The sequence below is a fragment of the Pleurodeles waltl genome, chromosome 7 (genome assembly GCF_031143425.1).
Source record: "Pleurodeles waltl isolate 20211129_DDA chromosome 7, aPleWal1.hap1.20221129, whole genome shotgun sequence".
Lineage (NCBI taxonomy): Eukaryota > Metazoa > Chordata > Amphibia > Caudata > Salamandridae > Pleurodeles > Pleurodeles waltl.
In genome coordinates, this window is record NC_090446.1 from 180,174,445 (window position 1) to 180,189,155 (window position 14,711).

Consider the following 14,711-nt stretch of genomic DNA (forward strand, 5'->3'; position numbering starts at 1 on the left):
AGTTACGGATACTGATTCTGGTACACTCACTTGTAACACTCCAACTTCTGAAGGGTATTTGCTGTCCTGGAATGTGGCAGGTATTAAGAGCAAACTGCCTGATCCGGAGTGGGGGGCTTTTGTGGAATCTTACTCTATCTGCATGTTCCAGGAAACTTGGGCAATGGGTGGTGTGTATAGGCAAGGTTATCGTTCTTTTATAAAAAAGGCAATTCAATCCCCTAGGGGAAGGGCGGTTGGGGTCTATGTATCTGGGTCAAGATGTCTGAGTTGGTTAGGGTTAAGGAGATTGCTGTTGATTCTTGTGATATTTTAGCCATAGTAATACAGCCTAGGTCTAGTACCCCTGTGCTGTGCATTAATATCTATAACCGTCCAGGCTCCCTTAACCAACAGTCTGATATCATTCATCGCTTGCATAATGTTCTTTCAGAATTCCATTCTAAATACCGAGTCATTATCGCTGGTGATCTTAACGCCCAAATTGAACTTGGCTCAGCCTTTGCTGAGTCCACTCAGGATGAGGACGTAGTATGGAATATTCCCCCACTTCAATTTCATCCTACGCCACTTATTCCTTCCCCTAGGGTGTCTCAGATAATAGACCTTGCACTTATCTATGGCCTCCGTTTTGGAAATGGCCGATTTCCAAATGATAACCCTGCTAGGCCCACTTTTTTCAGAGGTAATTATAGTAGCTGTTTGGATTATGTCATCTTGGATTTGTGAGTTTGGCATCTCATAACTAATGTAGAGGTGGGTCTTCCCCGCACTAGCGACCATGCCCCCCTGCAAATTGCATATAACGTAGCCCTGTTTGATCTATCCGCTGGTTTGGTTGGTCGAAGTGATCTGCCGAAACTTTCCACTAATATGCTTGCGGTAAAGTGGCCTTCATTTTTAAAATCTAACTTACTGAACCATAAGCTTGGCATTATAATGTCCCGTCACCAACTTTTGGAGGACTCCATCGCGTTATCTCCTTCAGAAATTTTGTCCGCCCATGTGGGTTTTTTTGCGGAACTTAGGGAGCTTTTCACTAAACCTTCCAAATCCCAAACAAAATCTTCTGCTCCTAGGTGCAAATGGTTTGACAAAGAGTGCCGGGTGGCCAAGCATCTTTTATCTGAAGCCTTAAAGGTAAAGAACCGGGATGACATTATATATGCAAGAAAGAACTATGTGTCTACTCTCACTCTATCAAAACTTAAACATGAGGAGCATTTATGGGAGTGTCTGGCGGAGGCTGCTAGCTCTCGTGACGCCAAGCTTTTTTGGACTTTGGTTGCGCGCAGCGACCCAGGCCTGTCATCCACTACTGAATGTCATATCGACCCAGGAAACTGGTTTTCTTATTTTCGTGAACTGTATGGCTCTCGGCTGGAGTTTTATGATACTTCCACAGATTATGCACTATGCCAGCCCGAAATGCCGCCCTTCACCCTAAAAGAAACAGAGATGGCCATTTGCGCTCAAAGATCTGTTAGGGCCCCTGGCCAAGATGGTATTCCCTCGTATCTGTACAAATCAGACCTATCTGTGTGGACCCGATATATCAACAGAGTATCAAACACTGCCATGGCATCTCGATCCTATCCGCTTTCGTGGAAGATGGCGATTATTGTCCCCGTTCATAAAAAAGGAGACAAGAGCTCCCCCGGGAATTATAGGCCTATTAGTCTATTAGACAACTTGCAGATATTTTTTTCGTACCAGTTGCTAATTAGACTAAAACAATGGATAACGGAAAATCAGGTCTTGAGCCATCTCCAGGCAGGATTTAGGGACAAGATCAGCACTATCGATCAGATCTTCCGATTTACCACCATCAAATGGAAGACCGTAGATGCAGACAAAGGCCACTTATTTGTGGCCTTTGTTGATTTGAAGTCTGCGTTTGACCTGGTCCAGCGTGCCAAGCTTTGGGAGGTTCTTAGTACCACCGGTGTTCCGGGTTCCATGATTAATATTATCAAGGATCTTTATTCTGATAATTGTGCCAAAGTCCGTTGGGTGCTATTGGCGATCTGACTCCTGCTTTTCCAACTACACGGGGTGTGAGGCAAGGTTGTGTATTGGCGCCCACTTTATTTCTCTTGTTTATGAATGCCTGTTTGCCATATTTCTTAGACTGTCAAAGTGATGCCCCTAGCCTGGGCGGGCAGAAGATTCCCCGTCTTCTGTTTGCAGATGATACCCTATTGTTATCACGTACTGATCATGTCTCACACAATAAAGCCCACTACTTCTTCCTAATTCTGTTCTATTAATCATTATTGATATTCCTTTAGTCTTGGTAAGAATCTTGTAACCTAACAAAGGGTCGAAACATCATCAATACAGTTGAGTAACCAACAAACAAAGGAACATAATTATGTCAAATTAATGATTTAAGAATTCCAAGTGGTTGATTGGCACAAACACATCAGCCTTTTGGTATACTGCTACTGCTGTATTTGGTTTTGCTTTGGTTGTTGCACTGGGGAAACAATGCACTGTGTTGTTTGTGCCTGTATGGATATACTGTATGTATGTGATATTGGAAGAGACAGTTATTTTTTGCTTTACTTACGACTGTGGTGGGCTTCGTTGATGATCAAATTATCAATACTACAGCAATCATTGAATAGGGTTATTTAGGCTCCTAATTTAATACGGTGTATCAAATGACGCTAATGAGAACGATTGTTGCATAAAGTTTATGGAGTACCCAAGCAGTAGACACTTGGTCCCTCGGTCACGTCACAGGCAGAATTACCTTTTTCCACGCTAAAGCAGGCTCTTGCTTGAGAAGCTGACTGAGGGCAGGACAGTTACCACTGGCTGCTCCTTGCAACCATTCCTTCTCCACTGGATCCAGCTACAGGCGGAAAACAAGGGGTATCAAGTGAAATATTGCACCCAAGTTTAAAAAACAAATGGGTAACAAGGCAACCCAAGCAAGGATATTATCAGTGAAGCAAGGGGGCATTAACACACTACAAACACCAAAAATGTTTATAATACTCACTGCCACTGAAGCTGATCCCACACTGCTCCCTCCATCTTCAAAGACTTCCTGTTCCATATCCTTTGTGAAAAAAGATGAGATACTACTATTCATGCATGGTACCATATTTTCCTTACTACATCTACAGATTATGCATTACGATCACACAGCCAAATTGATCGCAAGTACAAAAATAACAGAAAAGGTATCACTTACTTTCGGTTTGTAATCATGCTGGTAAGTTTTATGTGAATTTATGAAAGATCGCAGGCTACGAAAACGTTGCTAAAGGCAAGTAACTTCTTTCAAGGAGCTTTCATAAATTTGCGATCTACTCAATGCATAGCAAGGAGGTGGACAAAGGCAAAAATAAACCACAAAAACACATATCTAAGTATTAATTGGGCTTTCATAAGCAACATGGCAAAATGTACAACCCCCTTCTTGCCCCCGCCAAAAAAAACAAAAGAGTACTATTTTAAGATCTAAAGATGTCAGCCAGTATAGCTTCATCAGAAGTGCAGCAGTTGCTGCCTTGTAAGTTAAGTGTGCTCCTGGACTTGCAGAAACAGCTGAGGGATGTTAAAATCAGAAAACATTATTTTTTATCCAGGTTTCCAAGGCACTGTAAAGTTGAGATATTTTATCCCGAACTCTTAATACCCCAATTCTTGCTCTGAAAATAAGAAACTAGGTAAACAAATGTGTGTATTCTATAACTACTGCTTTTGGGAAAAGTGAATGGTTACTGATGGACAATTCTTGCAAATTACAAGCTGATTCTATGGCTACTTTTGAAGACAGAAATTTATTAGTTCTTTGCACTGGTTAAAAAAAAAGAAAAAAATCAGATGGCCCTTAAATTTATGAAGTGTGAACCACGGCCCAAAGACTGGGAAGTAGCTAACAAGGGGGATACTTTCTTTTCACACCCTAAACAAAAGCATGTACAAAGGGTCATCAGAGAAATGAAGGATGTAAGGTTTCCATGCTTCCCCGTTAAGGCTTAGCAGTTAAGCGGGTCTTTGAATTATGGATTATCCGAGAATGCTCTTATGTGGTGAATAAGAAAACAATACAAAGCATACGTGAAACAGCTTTAGATTCTCACCAATTTGATAGCTATACAATGCTGTTCACAACATATTTTAGACTCTTTGGACAGCAAATCTATGTAACCTAATTCTTTTTATATACCAGTTTTTGTTCAAAAGACTACAAAAGGGTACAACACATATGATCAAATAACATGTGAGATACAACACAACTGACAGTATAATCTTTTGGTAGTAAAGAAGAAACCCTCCCATAGTGATGAACAAATGGAGCAACAACAAAAGGAGTGGGGCGCATGAGCGTATGCAAAAAGATGGTAATGGGAGATAGGGCTATATTACACTGCAAAGTGTTGTTGCTATGTGGGGGAGGGGGCGAAAGACAAAGAAGGAAGGGCTAGTATAATAAGTGGAAAGTGGTGAGACCACAAATGGTACAATCGATACAGAGGTACAAGGAAGTGGGACAAAGGAAAAAGTGGCATTTAACAAATCTGGACTCGGGCAAGGAGAGTGCCTACAGCAAGAGGTATACCAGAACCCAAGAAGGAAACTACAGAGCCCCTAAAAGCAGCAGGACACACTGGGCATCCACACCAGAGAGGCAAATAACCCAGAGTTCAGGTCAATTATTTAAAACAAACTGGCCAACAATCAATAGCCTTTTGTGGAAAGTGTAAGTGTGCTGCCCGATTCAGTAACTTCTGTACCTTCATTTAACAGCAATAACTTCAAGTGAATTTATCTGTGATAGTTTATCAGTCTATGAACACATCTGTGAGAGCCTCCTATTATGCAATTTGCCCACGCTGAACAGGAAATAAAAATTCGTAATAAGGCATCCTGATCATGCGATGATGGCCATAAAGAGTGAAAAAATTGTTGAACTTATTTTTTAAAAGTGGTAACAATTGAAGATAAAACCAAACATGTTAAAATTTTGCACCTGCTAGTGCATATGCATTTTTTCTACTGCCCTTCGAATCCTATCTGTAAGGTCCCTTCTCTGATAATCAGTATGTACTCTTCATGTCAAGTGTCTGCATTGAGGGCTCTGCTGAATGAAGTTGTGAGATCCAGATTGGCTTGACAACTTTTGTTTGATGATTAAGCTCAAAAAAGGTTTTCTTCCTGAAAAGCTGAGCGTGTCGTATCTTATCTTACAGTAAGTTCCCACTGAGCTTCAAAAACAACTAATTTATCAGATAATACCTGTGAGAAATCGTATTATTATTTGGAGTGGGTGACTGCCCACTTCAAGGAATAATCACACACCTTGTCAGGATGAACCTTCCAAGTCAGTAAAATAGCTTGAGCTCAACTCCCTTGTATCTTTGGCACAAGCTTAATTTGGGTAAAAGTGTAAAATAAATACATATACCTAAACATTGATAAAGTCAAAAAGCAAAAAAAAAACTGATACAGAAAACTAGAGTAAAATGTAACAAACAAAGGGACACAACAATGACAAAAATACAGTAAGGAGAATCAGAGATATAGTTTTTTTTAAAGATATAGCACAAGAAAACACAAAACATCAATGATAGTTTATGACTGCAGCAGACTGGGACCTGGGCGCCATTTCAGGTTGGCAGCAATGGAGTACAGGTTGGATACACTATCAGTTTTGTCCTGGTCAAAGATTTTACCTACTGACTTAGGGCCCGATTAATATATTGGCAAAGTGTATACACATACTTCCAGCAGGAGGATTTGCCTGCTTGATTTAAATATAGACGGACCTTCGTTTAGCTTCGGTTTGCCTTACTTCAAACTGGTCCAAAACACCATATGCCAGAGCATTTACAAGATGGTCAGGGCTCGAAAAATCATAAAAATGTTACTAGACCTGCAGGTCAAGTAACTTAAATCTACTTGATCTAACTGTAATGTACTTGACCCGTAAACGGGTCTCAAATTGAGTGATCCTAGGCAAATAGTTTACAGAGTCACCTTTTTCTTAATTCTCACATATGATTGCACCTTCAAATACGTGGGCCCAGCATTTCTGCAGTACAAAAAAAACTATTTCGTTTGATTAAGTAGACTACAGTTTGCTGCATGCATCACAAGAATCTAGCCCACATACCCATGAGGTCTAGCCCACATAACCTAGGACTTCTTTTAGTTTACTAACAACATTGCCATCAGGGCAGGAGTGTTTCTCAGTTTGTTTAACCCCTTTGGTGCCCGACACCCACACTACCTCCGTGGTGCGGTTCATGACCAGTGGCCGACACCAGGGGGGGGATTAGAAAATCCTCGTGTGCGATGCACCCAAGGATTATTTTTTTTTTTTTAAACCCCCGGGAGACATGGAAGCTCTTCCGTGTCTCCACCCACCCCTTTGTGAGGTCACATTGTTGTTTTCCCCATTGGAGCAGGAAGCGGCCATTAAGGCCGCTTCATGCTCCGATGGGGGAAAACTGACCCAAATGGCCTTCCCTACGTTCGGGAAGGACTCGTATGAAAGGGGAGACTCTCCCCTTTCATACGTGGCCTTCCTGAAGGTGTTTCCTGGCCCGGAAACACCACTAGACACCAGGGATTTCACTTGGGAGGGGGGGGGGGTTAGCCCCCTCGGAAAAATGCCCCCCCCCCAATCCACCGGACATATTTTTTTATTTATTTTATTTGAAGGTAGGTGCCCCCAGGGGTGGCGCTATCACACTTGACCGCGCCACCCCCAGGGGCTAATTTAAAAGATCACCAATAATGATTGTTGGACTGGGCGCAGGAGGTGCTAAAGACTGTGACGAATGGTATGTGACAAGGTGTTTTTTGAGTGTCTTGAAAGAACGTGCTGATTGAGGGAAGAAGCGCAGGTAAGGTGTCCTCTACTGTTGCATGTATCACACACACACACACACCAGTAATTTTGTGAGTGTCTACGTAGGCTAGTGTTTTAGAGCAACAGTTTAGCCAATAGCAGAGATGGCATCTTGATGGGTGACTACTGCTGACGCTGTCACTCCGGTTATAGAGGACAGTTCTGACATAGGATCAGAGACTGAGAGACAGCAGATACTGAGACAGCATTTAAGGGATAGGACAATGGCACAGACTCTGTGAGTGATTTTTTCATTCGGAGGAGTCCCATTTGATAACTCCTCTTCCAGTAAATTATGAGGGAGGTGATGAGGGCCGTCCTGCTGTCCCTTCGCAAGCACAGTCTGTGCAACGGGGCAATAGAGGGTTTGCCCTACCATGAGAGCAGGTAAATACGGCGGCAAGCACAGAGAGGGTGCTCTCTTAGAAGCTCCCCAATTTAGTTCAGCCCCAAATTCCACCACCCAAATCGTATTGTGGAGACATCAAAATTATCTATCACAAAACAAACTGGTTTTGTTTTTAGTCCTGGGTTCAGCGGCCATATAAGGAAACATACTAAACCCAAACATTTCTGGAAACTAGACATCCGGGGGATTCCACAGAGGTGTGACTTGTGTGGATTCCCCAAAGTTTTCTTACCCAGAATACCCTGCAAAGCTGAAATGTTGAATAAAAACTCTATTTTTCTTGCATTTTTGTCACACAAACTACAGTAATATGCTGCGATCCACAAAATTCCTACCACCCAGTGATTCCTCACCTGTCCTGATAAAAACACTACCCCCACTTGAGTGCCTATACCTAGTGCCTGCGTCAGGAATGGATCACCTCAGGGTCAACAGTTGCCTCATGTAAGGACCAACATTGGCCGTTGTGTGATCTATTCCTGTCGCGGGCACTAGGCCTACCCGCACAAGAAAGGTACCATTTGTAATCAGGAGACTTGGAGGAATGCTGGGTGGAAGGAAATTTGTGGCTCCTCTCAGATTCCAAAACTTTCTATCACCTAAATGTGACGAAAAGGTGTTTTTTGGCCACATTTTGAGGTTTGCAAAGGATTCTGGGTAACAGAACTTGATCAGAGTCCCACAAGTCACCGCATTTAGGATTCCCCTAGGTGTCTAGTTTTCAAAAATGTGCAGGTTTGGTAGGTTTCCCTAGGTGCCGGCTGAGCTGGAGGCCAAAATCCACAGCCAGGTACTTTGCAAAAAACAGCTCTGTTTTCTTTGTGAAAATGTGATGTGTCCTCGTACAACCGAGGTACCATTTTTATCGGGAGACTTGGGGGAACACTGGGTGGAAGGAAATTTGTGGCTCCTGTCAGATTCCAGAACTTTATGTCACCGAAATTTGAGGAAAAGGTGTTTTTTTGGTCCCATTTTGAGGTTTGCAAAGGATTCTGGGTAACAGAACCTGGTGAGAGCCCCACAAGTCACCCCATCTTAACTTCCCCTAGGTCTCTAGTTTTCACCTAAATGTGAGGAAAAAGTGTTTTTTGGCCACATTTTGAGGTTTGCAAAGGATTCTGGGTAACAGAACCTGATCAGAGCCCCACAAGTCACCCCATCTTGTATTCCATATGGTGTCTAGTTTTCAAAAATGCACAGATTTGGTTGGTTTCCCTAGGTGCCGGCTGAGCTAGAGGCCAAAATCCACAGGTAGGCACTTTGCAAAAAACACCTCTGTTTTCTTTGGGAAAATGTGATGTGTCCACGTTGTGTTTTGGGGCATTTCCTGTAGCGGGCGCTAGGCCTACCCACACAAGTGAAGTACCATTTTTATCGGGAGACTTGGGGGAACGCAGAATAGCAAAACAAGTGTTATTGCCCCTTGTCTTTCTCTACATTTTTTCCTTCCAAATGTAAGACAGTGGGTAAAACAGACGTCTATTTGAGAAATGGCCTGTAATTCACATGCTAGCATGGGCACCCCAGAATTCATGTGCAAATAACCACTGCTTCTCAATACCTTATCTTATGCCCATTTTGGAAATACAAAGGTTTTCCTGATATCTATTTTTTACTCTTTATATTTCAGCACATGAATTGCTGTATACCCAGTATAGAATGAAAACCCACTGCAAGGTGCAGTTCACTTCTTGGCTCTGTATGCCTAGGGATCTTGATGAACCTACAAGCCCTATATATCCCTGCAACCAGAAGAGTCCAGCACACGTAACGGTATATTTCCTAAAAAAATCTGACATTGCAGGAAAAAGTTAGAGTAAAATGTAGAGAAAAATGGCTGTTTTTTTCAGCTCAATTTCAATATTTTTTTATTTCAGCTGTTCTGTAAGAAAACCTTGCAGGATCTACACAAATGACCCCTTGGTAAATTCAGCATTTTGTCTACTTTTCAGAAATGCTTATCTTTCCGGGATCCAGTATTGGCTTCACATCCATTCCTGTCACTAACTGAAAGGAGGCTGAAAGCACCAAAAATAGTAAAAATGAAGTATGTCCCGGTAAATTGCCAAAATTGTGTTGAAAAATGTGGTTTTCTGAATCAAGTCTGCCTGTTCCAGAAAGGTGGGAAGATGGTGATTTTAGCACTGCAAACCTTTTGTTGGTGCCATTTCTAGGGAAAAAACACAAGCCTTCTTTGGCAGCCCTTTTTTCACATTTAAAAAAAAACAACGACATTTTAGCTGTATTTTGTCTAATTTCTTGGTCTCCTCCCGGGGAACCCACAAACTCTGGGTACCTTTAGAATCCCTAGGATGTTGGAAAAAAAGGACGCAAATTTGGCGTGGATAGCTTATGTGGACAAAAAGTTATGAAGGCCTAAGCGCGAACTACCCCAAATAGCCAAAAAGGGCTCAGCACTGGGGGGGGGAAAGGCCCAGCAGCTAAGAGGTTAAACACTCAATTTTAATAAATATATTACTAAACCATGATGTGGTAACATATTGCTATCTAGACACTGTAACTTTCCAAGAAATGCCAAAAACCTCTCCACTAACTTGCAGCTTTACTAATAAAACTATATAGTGTATTAATCTGTGAAAACTGAGTTTCAGAAAACATATCTTTTGCACATCAACATGTAAAGTATTCTGATTTGTTTTAATCCTATTAAAATATTTTTTCATCACACAAATATTGAAAAACGGCTTTCACAGCTACTGAAATACATTTTGAAATGTTTGCACAGTGGACTTAGTCATTTAAATGTTGTGTGTTAGGAAAAACCTGACACCCTATATCCTTTTATTTTACATTCTAAGCAGCAGGTCTCACAGTTCACCTTACAAAGTCCTGGAACTCTTCTGTCAGAAGGAGAATTAATTGCAAGAAAAACTAACTTTTGACCTCTGTCTGTGAACACAGAGAAAATGTGACATAAGAACAAGATTTAAAGGCATCTTTTATTGCCCCTCCACTTTTCCACTGAATAAAACACCTGTTCAGTGTCAACTTGCCAGAAGGGATGAGTAAGTATTACAAATAGCTGGACCTGATCAAATAAGACTTGAAAAAGGCGACAATGGGAGTGGTGGAGTGGTTCCTGATGTTGAAAGCCTAAGGCTATGCTAAACTTTTGCTTTGAGGGCTTGTATGCAGTGTGTGTACTATAGTAAACCCAGTTTCCTACCACATTAACACTAAAGTCCAGTTTGAGGCAGGCACCGAAGTCACAACAAACCCAGAGGCAAAAGTCTAGTAGGACAAAAGGCAGGGTCTCCTTCTCTGTGGTATTTATGGACCCTCTAACTGCATAAGGCCGAAGATACGCCCACCTTGGGAGAACTGTCTTTTAAAATAATTACAGTTCTGTGTGATCATTGTTCAGCCTAAGTAAGATATGCACCAGAGAGCAAAAATGGAACAAAAAAAAACTGTTTTCCTAAATGAGATGTGTCCCATCTGGATCCACATTTCAATTCCATGGAAGCTCCTCCAAGAAGACAATGCAGTTCTCCTTTCCTGAACAATGAATGATCCTTAGTGCATGGTTTCTGCCTATGCCTGCTACACAGATGAACGAAATTGCTCAACTTATTTTTACAAATCTAAATATTGTGTATGGGTTTTAAGAAATCTAAATCAATATTGTATATGTCTAGCCACGCAGAATAAGTAGAATAATTTTATTACATTGGGATCAATTTGAGTAAAACTGTTGCAAACACCCAAGGGACCAAATCTCATTTATTTACTGTTGTTACCAGAGGAGTTGTTTTTCACTACGGTAAAAAAATGCAAAGGTAAGCTAGTAGGCCCTTTGATAAAAACATAAAATACAAAAACACTTGTATCTGCTAAATAATGCATTTGACTGAGACTCTTTCTGGTACAATCTATATAGGTTTCCTTAAAGGATGATACAAGTATAGTTTTCAGGCATAGTAAATGCCACGTACTAGCCTAGCCTATAATGGAAGCATACATGTCACTGCCTTCTTTATTATTCTGGTCTGCAGTTTGGATTCATTCCAGTGTTTGTCTTGGGCCGTTATTAATGTTGTCCATCACTTCACGAATTACATACTTATTAGTTTGCATTTCTGAAAGTTAATTTAATTTCTCTGAGTGCCGCTTCAAATTTCACAAATCCAATAAATGTAAAAATGGAACTTATATTAACAATCAAACGGCTGTGATGCTGGCAGACGATGGAGAAGCTATAGCACTTAAGAAGATTACAGTACGACTACATCTGCCAATGAAATGGTCATCTGGAGGATCAGAGATTTACTTGAGTATGGCAGATAATGCCTACATAGTGAAGTTTCTCACATACTTTAATCTGGGTTTGTTCCCACTAGCAGGCAGCTGTGTACAGGATTAAAATTGCTCCACCCTGGAACTAAATTTGTGGACATCAACAATTTTTTTTTTTTTTAAGTAATCCGTACATACTAAAAACTACATCTGAAGTGAGATCGGCACTAAAGATTGTCACAGAACAGATTTACTGTGTACACCGTTTATCAACATCTGCTGCAGGCCCTCTGTGTTAGGAAGAAGCATGCTGACTGGAACTAATATTTTATTAATTATTTTGTTATTATATTTTATAGGATACAATTGATACTTAGCCTTACACAACACATATGTTAAATCCAAATCTGGAATTAGAACTTTGAATCATGGATTTATTTACTCTTGTCTTTTGAGGTTGTTTGCTTTTTAATCTGGTACTCTGATTTAATTGTATCGAATTTATTAATAAATTATATACTGAGTGGCTCATTGATTGCTAATTTGCATGATTTATTACATTAAAGCCACCCAGATGCGAAACATGGCAAGCTTCGAGCTTAACCAAGAAAACAAAAGTAAAATAACAAAAAAAGTTTTTTTAAGTAAAGAAGTTGAAAAACTCTAGTAACGCTACAAATATTCTGTTAGAAACCAAGTGATTTGTGAACCAGAGCAGAGACCTTACAAAAAAAGGGCACCGTCAGAGCTAAGAAACCAAATATGTAATCACTTGAAATCCAAGGGACAACTAGATCAACTTTGTAATGAACCCATCATATAAACACAACATCAGAGGACTGATGCTCAAGACCTAAACGCATTGACAGTAGTAAAAATGGAAGACAGCAACAGGAACATCAGACCAGACCTTACAGAATGTAGCACCTAAGCGACCTGAATGCCAGAAGAGCAAAAATCACAAAACAAGCACACACCACTGTTTCTAAAAAGAAGGCTTGAGAATATGGCAAGACTCCAGAAGTCAAAACATATGTGCAGTGCCAGGGCCCATCATCCAAATATGCGATCAAACCACTAGAGCCATAAAACAAGCTTGAGTGAATCAGCAGCATCAAAAACTGAAAACACAAACTGAACTCTATAGACTAGAACCCAAAATGTGAGTACATCACAAGAGACAAGAATCTGTTGTGTGTGGCAGAGCTATCCTGGTAATGCGGAAATGCAAACCGGCCCTTATTTTATGTGACATGGAGCTGACTACCTCTCTAGAGTGCTTCTGTAAAAGGCTATGAGCCTGGCAAATTAATATTTTGGGTCACAACACAGACACAAATGATGTGTGCAAAGTGACCACATTTTAGCTGCAGATTTACATTATTCGGAGTAATGAAAACAAACATGGCACAAATGAATTTTCCGTGCACCGAGGTCTCCATGTAGCGATTAGCACGGAGGCATTGTTTGTGCAGGTTAGGTGGATGCACCAAAACGTCTCCCTTCCCTCGCCAGTGAGAATCATTGGAGGCATGGGTATAAATAGACCCGGGAAATTGGGAGTAGCAGACACAAAGACGGATTGTCAGAGGGGACTAGCCAAAGTGCCATTATACAACTGCAAGCCCAACAGCTTTCTGAGGTATACGGTGATAGTTACATGTCTAGCCATAAAATAAGTAGGAAGATTACTTAGCCTATAGAATAACCATGAGGCTGTTAATTAAATATTAGGTAGAGATTCAACTAATAGAGGGAATAGGGATGTATAATGTAAAATGATTTAGGGTTTTCCTAATAGTCAATTGTTTTATAGAGTGACTGCTCAGATTACCAAAACAACCACCATCTATCCGATACAAAAGATGTATTATGCTTTAAGAGTACACAATCAATAATCCACTATTGTAAAATACCAACAACCATGTGTCTACTGTTTAAGGGAATTGAGGTGACATCTGTGCATGTATCAATCTCCTGCATGTAAGAATTTCCTGGCAGGATTGTCTAACCCATTACACTCTGAATCTTGACGAGCCTAACTTGTCATGGAGAAGAGTGAACATCACGGTCAGTTCTCCTTTTCTACGAAGGCAGGGCGACAAGCACTGTTCTCCTTGGGTTAAGAAGATCTAACTGCATGTGCACTTCCGACCTAAAAAGGAAGAAGCACTACAAATCCAATATGAGAGCCTATTGTCAAACAAGTGCTCACCCAGCAAATCTAGGCACCATAGCTAGGAACCCAAGATTAATGTGCACTGTCACGAGTCCAAAACACGCAAACCTGTGCACCTAGACTAATATCATACAGCCAGAGTACAGGACAGCATATAATCTAAGACAGATAGCAATACTTGAACCTTCTGCCAGCACAAAGAGAAAAAAAGGTTATTTTAGAGTCATGAAAGCCAATCATGCACGTACTAATAAGACTCCAAAACCCTGACACAGCAATGCACCAGAAGCCACAAACTAAAATGTGAGTGCACCAACAGAATCCAAAGCTAGAATGTGTTCACAAGGTGAAAGGCCAGAAACCACCACCGGAGCGCATAAACAGGAGGACCTGGAAAAGGCCAGTGGTCAACTGTGAACTTAATCAAAGCTCTCAATCCTAGACAAGGGCTTTCCAAGAGACAGGTACCAATACACAAGTGCCCAAGAGAAGAAAATAACCCAAAATGTGATTGTAAGTACTGAAGTTCAAAACCAAAGAGCTGTGTATACATCACTAAACCCTAGACTTCAAGTCCCGAACAATACTGCCAGACCCCCAGAAACCATAGGTTGCATGCCAACCTGAGCCCAGTGCCCATAAACTGGAGCTTTTGCCAGAATGCAGGACCCAAAAAGTAATTTACAACAATGAACATGAGCACACTAAAACCCCAAAACCTGAACGCACTGCTAGAACACAACATAAGATCCGAGCCCATGAATGATGCCATAACAAAATACTCATATGCAATAGCATAGCCAAGAAAGGGTACAAAATTGTACTGCCAGCGAAGAAACTTCCAGCTGTAAAGCACCATCAGAAACCAGAACAAAAGAAGTGAGCCTTTTTGCCACCAATGACTCCGGTGTCCCAACAGAACTGAAAATGAAATACTTTAGCATACTTACAGTGTTAAGGATGCACAATGTACAGCGTCATATACTAAAATG

The 14,711-nt window shown here is 41.0% G+C and overlaps 1 protein-coding gene across 3 annotated transcripts in view; it reads right to left on the minus strand.

Moving 5' to 3' along the window:
• Nucleotides 1-14,711, minus strand: part of LOC138303942 (ankyrin repeat domain-containing protein SOWAHA-like) — a 73,219-nt gene that overhangs the window by 37,830 nt on the left and 20,678 nt on the right. For 2 of the 3 annotated variants that reach the window (XM_069243521.1, XM_069243520.1), the window contains exons 6-7: nt 3,011-3,070; nt 2,759-2,860 (exon numbers count right to left, since the gene is read on the minus strand). In XM_069243521.1, coding sequence (XP_069099622.1) covers nt 2,759-2,860; nt 3,011-3,070 — 162 coding nt within the window. Of the gene's footprint in view, nt 1-2,746; nt 2,861-3,010; nt 3,071-14,711 lie in introns of all 3 variants that reach the window. The other variant, XM_069243518.1, reaches the window with a different exon arrangement.